Here is a 15,869-nt window from a genome sequence, read left to right as displayed (position 1 = left end):
TCGCTGTCTGACACATACTCCGGAACAGTAAGAGGCGGTAACGCTCCTTTAAGTTGTTTGCCAACCGCCATTAAACAAGAAGGAGAAGGAGAAGGAGCGCACCTAATCCAGAGTTCTTCCTCAAACTGTCACGGTGGCACGGAGATTTTTATAGTAGAAGAGCTACTTGCTGCTTATTCAAGGTGGGCTTGTGTTTCTTCATGGTGGTTTTATGACAGAGATAAGCAGGAAAAACGTGTGTCACTTCACAGCGTGTGTTTTAAAACTGCATTTCCGGTATCGGTATTTTTTTTGACAGCTCGAGGGGGGTGTGAGGAACTCTAAGGTAGCCTAACTTATGCTTTATCATTACACAGTGATGACGTGGTTGCTTGGTAATTGTAACCGATGTTTAACTTACCCATAAGCAGAGGCGGAGCCAGACATTTGAAATACCCGGGGCTTAGCCCTAAAGGGGCATGTGGGATTTTTTTTTCTTTTTTTGGGGGGGGTAGAAATGACTGAAAGATTAATTGGCTCTGTTTTGAGTTTTGTTCAAAAAAGAATGACTTCATGTAGGGAAAAATATATATCACATATGCAGGACACCTTAAACTAGTTTTTTAATTAAGCAGCAAGGCAGAACAAAGTCGGGGCTTTATCAAGACATGAGGACTAAACCCCAATTCAACCAGACTCAGAACTGATCCAGAATTAAAACAGGACTACAACAGTTCAAAATCAGGACTACTGAGGACTTAACCAAGACCGAACCAGAATCAGAACTAGATGATAGTAGCACTAAAAATCATCATAGACCTGCAGTACACTTATTTTTTTAATTCTACCAAAGTACAATATTTAGATTGAGAAAAGTTTATATAATTATTGAGCCTTGTTGTGCAAACAAGCCTGCATAACTTAATAAATGTAGAATTTGAAAAATTGTAAGCCTAAAAAGAAACACTAGGTACAAGATACATGAGTACCTATGATACGGTGATACTTTTGGTAAACAACCATTTGACTAACATGTATGTCTCACCTGCTCTTGTTCCACCTCTGTTCTGTCCTCATTCTCCATCTCCCTCTCTGCTCCTCTCTCTCCCTCTTTGTGCTGACAATCATCAAATATACAGTTGAAACCAGATATTTACATGCTCTACAGATAAAAACACAAACACTTATTTAAGGTAAAACCTCAAATTAGACTAAATGTTTAATTTATATGTGTTAACTTTAAGAGTAAAGAGAGAAACTATCTGTATTTCTTAATTGCAAATGACATCCAAATTGTATTCAAAACTGAGCCACACTTATGGAGCTCCACAATTCTTTTCCTGGTGTTTTGGTTGATATCTCTTGATTTTCCCATGTCACAGAAACAGGCTCTGTGTTTTGCCTTATATGCATCCACAGCTGTGCCACCAGTTTACTCACATGGACTCTACTAACCTATCAGAAGCTTCTTCAGCTCAGAATGGAATCGTCTGGAGTTTTCTTATTAATTAACAATAAACTTAGTGTACATGTACTCCTAAATTTGATGAAAGTGCTAATAAATAGACAGCTCTGTCTCTCTTTATTCTGACATTTAACTAATTCAAAATATATTTCAATATTTATCTAAAACAAAAGTTTACTCTAAATTGATGTTGTACAGTAAAAATGTTTTATGTTTTCTCCCTAAAGTGTATGTAAATATCTGGTTACAAATGTGAATATCCTGCTGTGTACTGAAATCCCTCTTGTTTTGCATAGAAATATACTGAACAACATACAAAGCATAATATATAAAATAACATTTACCTGAGTTTTTTCTTTGAAAGAACCCTCTAATGTCCATTCTTATATTTCAGTACATAACTGAAACCGATTTAGTCGGGGAGGGTAAGAACTGAAAATATGAAATAAACACGTAAGCTAAGACTCTCTAAAAAAATAGCATTTGTTCTGCTTTTCATTTCGCCATTTGTTGATTCACTTGAAGAGCAAGTAACGTAATATTGGTCAAGTGATCAGTTTGATATCAATCTTTCGTGATACACCGTCATATTTACATTATTTGTACGGTACGAATGATTTGCTTTGGTACCTGGTCAAACTTAAGCTCTCCTTAGTATGGCTGGCTCCGTTTCTCCAACAGCGCACTCACAGGCAGCAGCTGCCTCGCCCCCTCGCTCAGTCGCTTAGTGCCTGAGCGGATCATACCAATATCAGGGGGTATTCACACACAGTCGTAAATTCCCACAGTGTGCACTATGTGCTTTGAATATTGTGTGTACTTTTTGTTTTATACAGTTGTCAGCCAGGCATCTAACTATGAAAAAATTACACTCCAAAAGACCCCGGGCTTCTGACAAAAAGACCCGGGCTTAAGCCCAGTAAGCCACCCCCACGCTCCGCCCCTGCCCATAAGCATAACATGTAAACAGTGTTTTTCACTGAATGACCTCTCCCAGCTCACAGTCACAGCATGACAGGAATGTGTGCAGATCTAGTCTGACAGTTGCTGTTGTAGGAAGTGTATTGATATAGTCATGTGTAATCTGTGCATGTAATGTTAATCTGCTGATTGTGTTCCTAATTAATGTGTGTAAGGAGTACAAACTCCCAAACAGTGTTACCTAGATTTGAGTTTGATTTTCTTTTATTTTGAAGGTCTGATCATTTGAAATTAGATCAAATATACACCTCTGCACAAGTGACTGATATAATACAGAATAATAGTTAAAACTGTATAAATATTTTTGCCAGTAATACCTGCTGGGAATTTGCTCACACAGATGTTTCTTCCTTCTTTACACCGCAGGTGCGTCTTTGGTCCTCTGTCCTCATGACTCGGATCTTCGTTTACGGCACTCTGAAGAAGGGGCAGCCCAACAACTACCGCATGTTCGACAGCAACAATGGAAAGGCCGAGTACCTGGGTTCGGCGTTCACCTCCCAGAAATACCCGTTAGTGATCACCACCAAGGACAACATCCCTTTCCTGCTCAACATCCCTGGCCAGGGTCACCGAGTGCACGGGGAGATCTACAAAGTGGATGACCAGATGCTGAAATTCCTGGATGACTTTGAAAGCGTCCCAACGTTGTACCAGCAGACGGTGGTCCAGCTGGAGGTGAAGGAGTGGGTGGGGAAGATGGAAGGAGAGGAGAAGGTGTCACCGGGGAGCATCATGGACGTGTTTGTGTACACCGCCACAACGTACGAGCCAGACTGGCACTCGCTGCCGTGCTACGAGAACTACGACTCAGAGGGAGATCATGGGCTCAAATATAATACGGAAGAAAAGCTATAAAGGGACTGATCTCACCGTGCTGACACAACTGACAAATGGACCTCTATGTGGTGTTAGCAGAATGGGTGAAGGAGCTCTCAGGAAAACAACACCTGGACATGGGTGCTGTTTCCTGTCGTGTGTCAAATTGAAAGAAATCTCAAGAGAAATTAATTTTAATAGCAGATAGGCAGGCTTACAATCAAAGTAAGGATAGTGTAGAGAAGGAAAAGGGCACACTGTGCCACTGAAAGTTGCATATTAGTAATGTTGTTTACAAATTTGGTTTTCTTTTTATGATTTATAATCATCTGGGAAGCATTATGATCAAACTGGAAGGCTTTTATTTTGGCGTATTGCTGTAACATGAATTGTATCTCTAACGCTAAATATTTTGGTTGGATGTCTGCTATGACACTACCGGTTTAAATGCTAAACACATGCACTTTTAATAATGCAAAGATACAGAACATACAGTAGCCGTATATGCACATCCTTTCACATGTTGTGAATGGCTGCACTGTAAACACAGATACTGGCCATCTAGTTTCTCACTAATGTGAAAATATTAATAGAAAAGCTGATCTGCAGTTCAGTAATTGCACATGTATACTAAATATAAACTGTATGGGCAACGTTCTCTGAACCACGTGCACCCATTTGTCAGCAGCTAGCTTCCTCTTACAGGATAAAAGCATAGTTTTAGAAACTGACAAGCCTCCATGTCCCTGAGAAAATCACTCCAGCCTGATGCTGTGCACCTAGAAGAATATACTCCAAACCTTTCTCAGAAAAATGAAGATGTACTGTCAGATAAGCTTATTAACACTGACTTTTTACAGTTTACTACCGTTAACTTCCAGGTGAAGCTAATATGTAAGTGCCTTCAACCTGCATTCTTTTGTATGGCCAGCCTGTGCTTCTTAAAAATGTGATTGCATAGAAGTCTGTGAGGAAATGACTCAGCTGCTTACTTGATTTATGACCTCACCAAAGAGTTTTTTGATGAGTGTGTGGTCTCAAAGAAAGTCTTATTTAATGGCATCTAGGTTAAGAAAGGCTTAGAAGAGGGTTGTCAAACATGAGGCCCAGGGGCCAGATTCAACCCGGCATGTGGGCTTTGGAAAGTTTTAAAGCTTTCCACAATGAGAAAGAGCTCAGATTCCTTTCCTATTCCTTTTTAAAAATTCTTTTCATTTACTACAGTAGAAAAAATGATTTGCACTTTAAATGTGTAGTTAAATGTGTTTATACTGACAGAAAGGAGATTTTCACTGAGTTTGACACTCTAGGCTTAGAGCATTTATATTACACAGATATGAACTCTGATTTTATACTAATCTGCAGACAATGTGTTTAATATTTACATTCTGCACATCTTTGTTTACCTCAAAAATAAAAATTCACCCTGATTTTTTTTGTATGATCTTCCATGTGCTGTGTTCATCCCCTCTAAGGGATAAACTCAATAAAAAGAGGAAAAAAAGAAAATTTTGTATAAGTTTCATTTTGTTCCATATGAACACAATCTATTCATCTTTATTTTAAAATAGTAAAATCCATAAAACCTGAGGAATACTGAAGGTAATTGGCAATAAACCAGCAAAATCTCTGTTGGCTTTGGAAGAAGGTTTCAGGTGTTTTTCGAAACAAGAAAAAAAAGAATTAAGAATGACATAATTTAAAAAAAAAAAAACATTGCAGGATTTCTTATTGTGTCCAAACTTACATTACATTTAAGTCATCAAATTACATACAGATAGATTGTCATACAATTAAAAACACAATTATTGTGTCCACATTAGAGATGGACCGATCCAATATTATGTATTGGTATCGGTCCAATACTGACGTAAATTACTGGATCGGAAATCGGAGAGAAATAAAAAAAAATGTAATCCGATCCATTAAATATCAAAAAAGCACCTCACAAAACTTGCGACATGGCGTAACTCGGATCATAACCGTAGCACGTGACAGCAGTATGCCTCACGTGATAGAGTGGCTGTGTGTATTTGTAGCCTCGCTACCAATCCAGCATTTCATCTCCGAGGAAGTTATCCCAGTAAAGCAAGTGTGTAAGTTCATCTCTGAGTGTTTGTAAACAGTAGCGGTTTTAGATACGGGCGGTTGCCCGGGGCGGCATCACGGGCATCGGCAAAAAAAAAAAAAATGCTCGTACTCATGCTGCCCCGACGTCAGCCAGCGCATATTGGGAATGGCATAAGCACCGATCGGTTTTCTATCGCCCATTTGCTGGGAGTAAGGGCGTCCTTCGTTTGCGAGCTGCTTGCAGCGCAGAGAGGAGAGGGCGGGGCTCCGGGGAGCAGCATCTAATAACCAACTCGCAATAAAACAAAATAAAAACAAACCAACAAACACGAAAACACCAGACATTATAATACAGACTTATAATTTGCACCGATGTTTTTTCGAAATTCTATACAAGAAAAGTGAGCGCGAGAGCCCTCAGTGCGCCTGCTTGCTGCCGAAGTCAAAGTAAACTTTATTGTCATCTCCGCTACATACAGTCCAGTATATAGAGAGACGAGACGACAAGGCTCCAGTTACAGCAGTGCAAGTAAACAAACAATATATATAAGAAGAGTAAGAAAATAAACATACACTTTAGGACCAGGGGTAAAGGGATCAATAACAATTTAAAATTTACAGTTTGATGATTTAAAGTCTCACACACAACCTGTCGAAAGGGGAGGGGGGGGGGCTGCTTCCAAATAGAGCACATTTCATTTATAATGTTGTAAATCCAAGCCCATTATGTATTCATGATTTGAATCCTGGGTTGTGCGAAATCTCAGAAATGCACCCTAGACAAAGCGAATCTGTGAACTAAGGTGGAGGTGTGTTAGGTTATGTTGTGATGATCCTTGGGTTGTGGGATGGGTGTTTATACTGGAGTGCAAAATTAAAACCAGTGGAAGATGGATAAGAAAAGTTCAAAGCCATCAGGTCCTCAGTTTAGAAAAAAGAGAAAAGAAGAGGAGGCGAAACGAGAAAAAGATACAGGTAAGCAGATGTGTCATTGGATAATGGCAGGTCATCCTGAAACAATCAGAATCAGAATACTTTATTAATCCCTATGTGGGTTACAGTTGCTCCAAGAAGAAATGGTAAAAATAGTAACAGTAACAGAGGGAGTGTTCGCCCAGGGCGCCAAACAGGCTAGGACCGCCACTGTTTGTAAAGCATTCCTGCATTAACCTTTACAACCGATATATGGAGCGACTGCCTCTTCTCTCTCCCTCCCTCTCCTGTTGCTACTTCAATCATGAAACTGATCAATGATCAGCTGATCGGCTTTTCTGTCGCAAGTCCATCTCTCTTACTTGTCTATCGCCCACTTGTTAGAATGTATTTATTATTACTTTCTACACCAGGATTCTTTTCTACGTAGCTGACGGCTGGTAACTGTACAGGGGCGGATCTAGCAAAGTTTAGCCAGGGGGGCCGATAGGGCATTAACAGTGAAAAGGGGGCACAAAGACATACTTTTCTTTCTTATTCTCATTTAAAATGTCTAGCTTTTAATAAAAAAATATCCGAATCTTACACCCAAAGTTTTAATCTGATGTAAAATGTGTAGAAGTCCATTACTGTATATAGTAACTATTAAGTCTAATATACCCTAGTAAGCTATAGTACTTTTTTCTTTGGGAAGATACCATCTGTGCAGTCTGCAGTTCTGTTGAAGAAAGATGTTGAATCTATTTAATTATTCTTGAAAAATAATTTATTTCTGTGCATTTTTTTTCACACTGCATCAAATTAAAGTTGATTACGTCAATTAAGCATCATGAGGTGGCGGGTGGGTGGTTCCCTATTTTTTTTTTTTTTTTTTTGCTGGGAGTTTTAGAATCCTATTAGTTAGGTTGCTTACTCTTTAAAATACCAGAATAGGGAGGATGGAGCAAGTTAAGTTTATTAGATTGATCAGTTTTGCTGAACTATGAAATATTTTGGGTGCAGTGCATTTTTTGCATACAGGTATAACAGAATAGCTTTAGTGTTTTTTTTTTAACTTGAGTATGAACTTATACAAAAAGCAGCAAGATATTTAAAAAAGTTTTATTGATTAAAAAACACACTATATCGGATTCATATAGTTTTTCAGCAGATATCCAAATTTATGATATCAGTATAGGACATGAAAAGGTGGTATCGTGCCATCTCTAGTCCACATGCACACAGCTTTCTACATAAAGTTTATTTCCAATCTTAAGACACTTTTCATCCATTTCAGAAATATAAAATATTATAAAGCACTGGCCAAATATCAGTGAAACAGAGGAGTGCTCGGAGAAAGTGAGGCCAAAGGGATTCAGATCCTTCGCCCGCGCTCGGGTACGCCTTTTCTCTCGCTTTGGTGGAAGAAAAAAATAACACAATGTGGCGCTCCAGGCTGACAAGGACAAATGGAAAAATTACACATAGAATTACATTGTGGATGACTGCAGACCGTTTTTGCTAATCAAACACTAATGGTGTGGAAAGTGTAATAATAAGGTGAAGAGAGAAGACCTCTGAGTGGAGTCTGTGTAAGGAGTCAGAGGTAATAATTAGTGTCCGCTTGTGCAGCTGGAAGAGTCTTTCCTGGTGTTTGTGCAGTCGAGATCTTCACTCAAGAGAGTATGAGGTGGAGGAATCAATTCAATCCAATTCCATTTTATTTATATAGCGCCAAATCACAACAAAAGTCACCTCAAGGCGCTTCATAGGTACAGAGAAAAACCCAACAAATATGACCCCCTATGAGCAAGCACTTTGGCGACAGTGGGAAGGAAAAACTCCCTTTTAACAGGAAGAAACCTCCAGTAGAACCAGGCTCAGGGAGGGGCGGGGCCATCTGCTACGACCGGTTGGGGTGAAAGAAGGAAAACAGGATGAAAGACATGCTGTGGAAGAGAGAGAGAGAGATTAATAACCGATATGATTCAATGCAGAGAGGTCTATTAACACATACTGAGTGAGAAAGGTGACTGGAAAGGAAAAACTCAATGCATCATGGGAATCCCCGGCAGCCCATTGCAGCATAACTAAGGGAGGATTCAGGGTCACCTGGTCCAGCCCTAACTATATGCTTTAGCAAAAAGGAAAGTTTTAAGCCTAATCTTAAAAGTAGAGATAGTGTCTGTCTCCTGAATCCAAACTGGAAGCTGGTTCCACAGAAGAGGGGCCTGAAAACTGAAGGCTCTCCCTCCCATTCTACTTTTAAATACAACTAGTAGGCCTGCAGAGCGAGAGCGAAGTGCTCTAATAGGGTGATATGATACTACAAGGTCATTAAGATAAGATGGGGCCTGATTATTTAAGACCTTGTATGTGAGGAGCAGGATTTTGAATTCAATTCTGGATTTAACAGGGAGCCAATGAAGGGAAGCCAAAACAGGAGAAATATGCTCTCTCTTTCTAGTCCCTGTCAGTACTCTTGCTGCAGCATTTTGGATTAGCTGAAGGCTTTTCAGTGAGTTTTTTGGACATCCTGATAATAATGAATTACAGTAGTCCAGCCTGGAAGTAATAAATGCATGAACTAGTTTTTCAGCGTCACTAAGAGACAGGATATTTCTAACTTTAGAGATGTTGTGCAAATGGAAGAAAGCAGTCTTACATATTTGTTTAATATGCGCGTTGAAGGACATGTCCTGGTCAAAAATGACTCCAAGGTTCCTCACAGTGTTACTGGAGGCCAAGGTAATGCCATCCAGAGTAAGAATCTGGTTAGATACCATATTTCTAAGATTTTCACGGCCGAGTACAATAACCTCAGTTTTATCTGAATTAAGAAGCAGAAAGTTAGCAGCCATCCAGGTCTTTATTTCTTTAAGACATTCCTGCAGTTTAACTAATTGGTATGTGTTACCTGGCTTCATGGATAGATAGAGTTGCGGGTCATCTGCATAGCAGTGAAAATTTATGCTGTGCCTTCTAATGATGCTGCCTAGGGGAAGCATGTATAATGTAAATAGAATTGGTCCTAGCACTGAACCCTGTGGAACTCCATAATTGACCTTGTGTGTGAAGAGGACTCTCCATTTACATGTACAAATTGGAGTCTATTAGATAGATATGATACAAACCACTGCAGTGCAGTACCTGTAATACCTACAGCATGTTCTAATCACTCTGATAGGATATTATGGTCGACAGTATTGAACGCTGCACTAAGGTCTAGCAGGACAAGCACAGAGATGAGTCCACTGTCAGAGGCCATAAGAAGATCATTTGTGAGTGATGTTCGATTCGTGAACGAATCGTTCAATACTCGAGAATCACTTTACTGACTCGTGAATCATGATTCACAAGCCCAACTGACTCACTGACTCATCCCTGTTGCTGTTAGCAAACTAATTTCATTAGTAGAAATATATCTAGCTTATAATTAAAATTGTGGGGGGGGGGGACAACAGCCAGTTTTGTAACAAAAGCATTTCTGCCCTGAACTGGAAGAAAAAATCCTGAGTAGATCACATCAAGAAAATAGCTCCGAGGTTCAGAGTAGCATTGCTCTGCTAACATGCTAACAACACATTTGAGCTACTCACCCCCTCCCTTCCTGTGCTCAATCGTAAGCATAAGCGAATCACTCAGGACTCACTAACCCCCTCCCTCCTGTGCTGAATCATAGAGCGAACGAACCACTCAGGACTCACTCACCCCCTCCCTCCTGTGCTGAATCATAGAGCGAGCGAACCACTCAGGACTCACTAACCCCCTCCCTCCTGTGCTGAATCATAGAGCGAACGAATCACTCAGGACTCACTAACCCCCTCCCTCCTGTGCTGAATCATAGAGCGAACGAACCACTCAGGACTCACTCACCCCCTCCCTCCTGTGCTGAATCATAGAGCGAGCGAACGAATCACTCACTCACTCACTCACTCACCCCCTCCCTCCTGGCTCACAGCTTAGAATAGAATAGCCTTTATTGTCATTGTACAGAGTGCAACGAAATTGGAGTGCCACTCCCTTGGTGCAAGTGTCAATAATAAATATAAATGTAAAATATAAAAAGTACAAAAAAACAATCGTAAGTACTCAAACAATAGTATGTACAATATATACAGGATAGCAGCATTAACATAATGACAGTATGAATAGCAGCATAATATAATGACAGTGACGGTATGGAATAGGTTCAATTGTTTTTGTGCTTATTTACTACGGTGATAGCTCCGGGAAAGAAGCTATCCCTGAATCTGTTTGTCCTGGTTTTATGTGACCTGTACCGTCGGCCTGACGGTAATAGTTCAAACAGTTGGTTGCTGGGGTGAGAGTGGTCCTTGATGATATTGCCAGCTCTGCTGAGGTACCGAGAGTTTGCAGTGACCTCCAGGCTGGGCAGAGAGCAGCCAGTGATCTTCTGGGCTGTGTTGATGACCCTCTGCAGTACTTTCCTGTCCGCAGCTGAGCACCCTGCATACCATGATGTTATGCCGTACGTTAGGAGGCTCTCTATGGTGGCTCTGTAAAATGTCACCAGCAGCCTCTCCTCCAGGTTGTTCCTCCTGAGCACTCTCAGAAAGTGGAGACGCTGCTGGGCCTTTTTAACCACCGCCGTGGTATTTGCAGTCCAGGAGAGGTCATCAGAGATCTGCACGCCCAGAAACCTCATGGAGTGTACCCTCTCCACACAGTTCCCGTGAATGTAAAGTGGGGCCGGGTCTGCTCTGCACTTCCTGAAGTCCAAGATAAGTTCTTTAGTTTTCGTGGTGTTCAGTTGGAGGTTGTTAACTGAACACCACTCAGTCAACCAAGAAGCTTCTTCTTCTTATTGGTTGGCAACCAATGTTAAGGCGCATTACCGCCCCCTGGCTCACAGCTCAGTGGACATTTAGATGAGAAAATATATATTTGACACACTTAAGGAAAATACTAATAAAATACAAATAAACAAAATAAATGTTTATTAAGCAATTTTGATAGGAAATTGCTTAATTTTAGAAATGTTTTTGCTCTTCTTTGCTCTATAAAATAGTTGTTTGTTTGTTTGTTTGTTTGTTTTTTAATCATTCATCTTAGCAGTGGGATTTACATGAAAAGAGAAACAAATTAAGTTTGAGTGAAAATGTAAATTTTTTGCACTCTCTGGTCAACTGACTCAGTGAATCAAATGACTCAAAAAACTCGATTCACTTTGGTGAGTGACTCATTAAAACTCGATTCAGTAAAAAGAATCAAATTTACCATCACTACACCAAGTGGAGGAATCATCAGTAAAGGTCTTTCCTGGTGCTCGGCAGTGATCGGCTAGTAGAGCAGGTTGCGCTCCGGATCACCTCCATCCACCTGGTGGGAAAAAAGGATTTATATCAGTAGCTTCAAACATTGATTGAAATATATCAAACATCGCAGAAGTTCTGTTGGAATACTCCGTCCATCCGTTTACTCCACCTTATCTAATTTATGGCCATGGGAGGGGCTGAAGCATATCCCAGCTATCATAGGGCGAGAGGTGGGGTGCACCCTGGGAAGGTTGCTAGTCGGTTACAGGGCTAAGGAGACTGTTTGAATAGTGTTACTGTTAATATTCACTTTTTAAAATACTTAATGCTTTCCTTACTTGGGTTTGCTCACAAAACGTTCTATTAAAATAATTTAAATATATAATGCAATACAACTTGGTAAATTGAACTAGACAGAAATTGACTTTTACATTTAAAATGAAACAATTTATCTGAATTTCAGAAGAGGGCCCAGACTATAAGCAGTCTCTTTCCTGTAGTTTGTAATTGTTTTTTCTAAACCTGTTTATTGGACCCACACATAGCATGTAGAAATGCCTTTCAGCTGTTCAAGTGTCAGATTAAATTTTAAGCCTTTATTTACAAGTGCTCTTTAAATGAGTGTCACTCTCTTACCATCTGTGCTAGAGAGAAAATCTAAATGTTTCAGAAAGAAGAGAAGATGAGCTTTATATTTAGAACATGATATTCAGTGTATGAACACATATAGGAAATGCATTTCCAAATATTCCTAAAAAAAATTTTTTTCATTTTAATTTTCCAGGCTTTAGATGACACCTGAGACCACTGCATACCCATATGAGTTGCCACTCACAGCTTAGCCACATCCTAAGGCATATTTTGCTTTATTTTCTATTTTACTGTAAAAATGGTGACAATTTAAAAAGTCAGCATCAAGCTGTGGAGTTGTTCTGGACATTAAAAAGATTTAAGGAATTTATCAAACGTTGTAAAAGATGGATGTAGCTTCAGAGAGTCGGATTAAAAAAATAAAAGGATGGTTTAAGTTAAAGCACGTTGTAACTAATTGCATTTCTGTATTTGCCTCTATTACTGTACACCCACCTCTCAAAGGTGTACTCGCTCTCTGATCTGAAGTAGTAGACGTGAGACTTGAAGTGGAGTTTGAAGACGTAGTCCTTGTGGATGTTTTCTGACTCCGATGGGACGGTGACAGAGTAGCCCAGCAGAGGGAGGCTCGCCAGAGGGTAGTCATCCTGCACATGAGTCAGAAGAGGGAAACATCTGTTAATACAACCTCTACTATTAAACTGATCAGAGTAACCGAAACTACATTCTGTGGCTGCGACTGCACAAATTCAATCTAATTCAATCAGTGTTGGGGAGTAACGGAATACATGTACCACCATTACGTATGTAAAATACAAAATATGAGTAACTGTATTCCATTACAGTTACTGTTTAAAAAGGTAGTATTCAGAATACAGTTACTTTGTTGAAATGAATGGATTACACGGTGGTATTTTCCTGTTTCTGTCACCTCTCTATTTTTGGTTTCCACCAAAACACACATTATGAGGCTTCTAATGCCTGGGTCTCAATCTTGCCGCCCATGTCACCTCTACATGCGGCCCGCATAATGACGTGAAGAAATATTTTAAAGAATTATATATACGTGCGGAATAGTTTTCTATATGAGATCGCTGCAAAAAGTGCAGCCTTACCTATTGTCCACCCTACTGTTACTCATTTTATATTAAGATTTAAACATCTAGTTTGTTTTAGTATGGCGAGTAACCTTCAGTAAAAGTAATAAATCACACAGCAATAGTACATTCATGTAGTTGTATAAAGTATGATAATATATTAAGTATTCAGAATACGTTACTCTCATTGAGTAACGTAACGGAATACGTTACAAAATACACTTTGGGCCTGTATTCTGTAATCTGTAGTGGAATACATTTTAAAAGTAACCTTCCCAACACTGAATTCAATAAATTTTAAAGACACTATCAGCTTCCCACTTTGAATTATCAAGTCAAACCATTCCTGCGTATTTGCACTGTAACTGCCAGTGTTTTCCTTCTCGTCTTACCTGGTGTGACTTGTAGAAAAACAGACTGAAGTTGGTGAAAACCACCCAGAGTTTCTGCCAGCCATTGCTGTTCTTAAACTTCCTTAGCAGGTTACCTGAGAGCTGGTTCTGCGAGGGCGACAGAAGAAAGGAGAGAGCAAAAAGCAAATGGATAAAACAATCAATGATGCAACACAGTGTTAGTCTAACTGGATGTTAAAACGGAGGAGATTATGGGAAAGAGAAAGCCATCAGGTCCTGTCAATGTAATATACTCATGTTGAAATTTAGCGTGAGCATCAGTAGTGCAAAAAAATGCATAAATATTTGCGAATTTTAGGAAAAAATTGTTTTACTCATTTGTCATAAGCAGACTAAACATCCTGCAAACTACTTACATTGATTTAGATATATGTATTTATCTTATTTATTATAAGAGTCATTTATTAATTTATTTCTGATTTGTATAGCTAAACACGTTTGCAGCTGTTGCAGTACCTCTCTAATCCAGCTGGTGTTGCTAAAAGACAGGCTGTGTTTTCTGTACCAGCAAACCAGCAAAGCAAGAGATGCGGGCCCCTGAAGTCTGCTGAGGGGCCTCATCAACTCACTGGCCGCACTACTGATGGCCTCTACCAATGTTAGTGCACACAGATGCAGAAATAGAGATACACATGAACGCCGATGGAGAAAGACAAAAACACAGATATGAGCAGAAAGAAAAGACACAAAGGACACCGGGGCAATGGTTCTTTGAGCAAGAAGAAGAAGACAGAACAGCGGTAAACAAGTGGGATACAAACAAGCAGTTGGACTCCAAAGTCAGAGGTGGGAAGGAAAAACAGGGAATGTGGCAGGAGAAGAAAGACGAACACAAACACGGCAATGGTACCTCCACAGCTATGCTAAAGTCCACCATGGACATGCTGGTGTTGCCATGCCATCAGGTGTGCATGGACTGAAACCTATATCAGCTGCCCAGCTGAGGGAAGACGCAGGCTGCAGGTTGACAGGCTACAGCAGAGCTAATTAATGTCGAAGTTGCCAATACTAAATGACTTATTTCTAAGGTAATTAATGACACATTTCATTAAATGTTTAATGATGTATTCAATATTTAATGGTTTATTTGTTTGTTTGCTTAATTTTAGATTTCAGTATAGTATAAAACCCTTTTTTCTGGGTCCTTTCCCACAATGCAATTTTTTTCTTTAGCGCACTTTAGCGTCCTCTGTTGTTTCCGCCTTTATTTGAAGCACTTCCACGCATGCGTCGTCCTTGGCACGTCCTCAAACTGTTACGGTGGTTCATTTTTACAGTAGAAGAGCTACTTACTGCTTATTCAAGGTGGGTCTGCGCTTCTTTGTGGTAGTTTTATCACTGAGCGCCAAGCGGAAAAAACGTGTGTCACTTTACAGCATATGCTTTAAAACTACACTTCCAGTATCTGTATTTTTCTTACAGCTCGAGCAAGTTCGAGGATGGGCCCATGTCCCCTTTTCGGGCTGTGCCCAGCTGTGCCCCATGGACTAAGGCCCAGCCACCAGATGCACCCTCTTCGGGCCTGAGAAAATCACTCCAGCCTGATGCTGTGCACCTAGAAGAATGCTCTGCAAACCTTTCTCAGAAAAATGAAGATGTACTGTCAGATCAGCTTCATAACACTGACCTTTTAAAGTTTACTACCATTAACTTCCAGGTGAAGCTAATGTGTAAGTGCCTTCAACCTGCATTCTTTTGAATGGCCAGCCTGTGCTTCATAAAAATGTGATTGCATAGAAGTCTGTGAGGAAATGACCCAGCTGCTTACTTGATTTATGACCTCACCAAAGAGTTTTCCGATGAGTGTGTGGTCTCAAAGAAAGTCTTATTTAATGGCAACTAGGTTAAGAAAGGCTTAGAAGAGACCCAGGGGCCAGATTCTGCCTGGCAGGTGGGCTTTGGAAACTTTTAAAGCTTTTCACACTGAGAAAGATCTCAGATTCCTTTTAATTCTTTTCATTTACTACAATATAAAATGGACTTGCACTGTAAATGTGCAGTTAAACAAGTTTACACTGACAGAAAGGCGAGTTTTCCTGGTCCCACTTAAGATCAAAGCTGATTGTATGTTGCTCATGATGTAAAATGAGTTTGACACCCCTGTCTTAGAGCATTTATACCACACAGATATGAACTCTGATGTGTTTAACTGTTACAGTCCACTTGTCTTTGATTACCTCTGAAATAAAAATTAATTCCTGATTTCTTTTGTATGATCTGTGCTGAGTCTGTCCCCTCCAGGGGATAAACTTTTATTCTGCTT

At 39.9% G+C, this 15,869-nt stretch overlaps 3 protein-coding genes across 4 annotated transcripts in view; 1 reads left to right on the top strand and 2 right to left on the bottom strand.

Moving 5' to 3' along the window:
- arl13b (ADP-ribosylation factor-like 13b) overlaps positions 1–2,151 on the bottom strand; it is a 40,068-nt gene extending 37,917 nt beyond the window's left edge. Inside the window, exons 1-3 of one of the 2 annotated variants that reach the window (XM_082525263.1) lie at positions 2,075–2,151; positions 1,789–1,876; positions 1,025–1,096 (exon numbers count right to left, since the gene is read on the bottom strand). In XM_082525263.1, coding sequence (XP_082381389.1) covers positions 1,025–1,056 — 32 coding nt within the window. In that variant the 5' untranslated portion in view covers positions 1,057–1,096; positions 1,789–1,876; positions 2,075–2,151. Of the gene's footprint in view, positions 1–1,024; positions 1,097–1,788; positions 1,877–2,074 lie in introns of those variants that run through there. The other variant, XM_082525262.1, reaches the window with a different exon arrangement.
- Positions 14–4,744, top strand: LOC309701201 (gamma-glutamylaminecyclotransferase B-like). The gene is made up of 2 exons (XM_082525286.1): positions 14–182; positions 2,792–4,744. Exon 2 carries the CDS (start codon positions 2,816–2,818, stop codon positions 3,281–3,283), a length of 468 nt encoding a protein of 155 aa, XP_082381412.1. The 5' UTR covers positions 14–182; positions 2,792–2,815; the 3' UTR covers positions 3,284–4,744.
- Positions 4,745–7,477: 2,733 nt separating this feature from the next.
- Positions 7,478–14,521, bottom strand: LOC309701203 (FERM, ARHGEF and pleckstrin domain-containing protein 1-like). The gene is made up of 5 exons (XM_082525288.1): positions 14,457–14,521; positions 13,586–13,693; positions 12,592–12,743; positions 11,494–11,569; positions 7,478–7,928 (listed from the first exon to the last, which is right to left on the bottom strand). The coding sequence occupies exons 1-4, from the start codon at positions 14,487–14,489 to the stop codon at positions 11,494–11,496; spliced, it is 369 nt and encodes a 122-aa protein (XP_082381414.1). The 5' UTR covers positions 14,490–14,521; the 3' UTR covers positions 7,478–7,928.
- Between the last annotated feature and the right edge of the window lie 1,348 nt (positions 14,522–15,869).

Source organism: Aulonocara stuartgranti (assembly GCF_965226115.1).
Source record: "Aulonocara stuartgranti genome assembly, chromosome: 23".
In the NCBI taxonomy this organism is placed as follows: Eukaryota; Metazoa; Chordata; class Actinopteri; order Cichliformes; family Cichlidae; genus Aulonocara; species Aulonocara stuartgranti.
The sequence above is the reverse complement of the archived record's forward strand: the minus strand, read 5'-3'. Positions and strand labels throughout refer to the sequence as shown.

What these genes read in the sequence shown, in the direction of transcription:
- LOC309701201 (XM_082525286.1), top strand. Translation starts at nt 2,816, where the DNA reads ATGACTCGGATCTTCGTTTACGGCACTCTGAAGAAGGGGCAGCCCAAC.
- LOC309701203 (XM_082525288.1), bottom strand. Translation starts at nt 14,489, where the DNA reads ATGTCCATGGTGGACTTTAGCATAGCTGTGGAG. An exon ending in ACTTTAGCATAGCTGTGGAG is followed by an intron (nt 13,694 to 14,456) that starts GTACCATTGCCG and finishes TCGCCCTCGCAG; the next exon opens with AACCAGCTCTCAGGTAACCT. An exon ending in AGCGAGTACACCTTTGAGAG is followed by an intron (nt 11,570 to 12,591) that starts GTGGGTGTACAG and finishes TTTTCCCACCAG; the next exon opens with GTGGATGGAGGTGATCCGGA.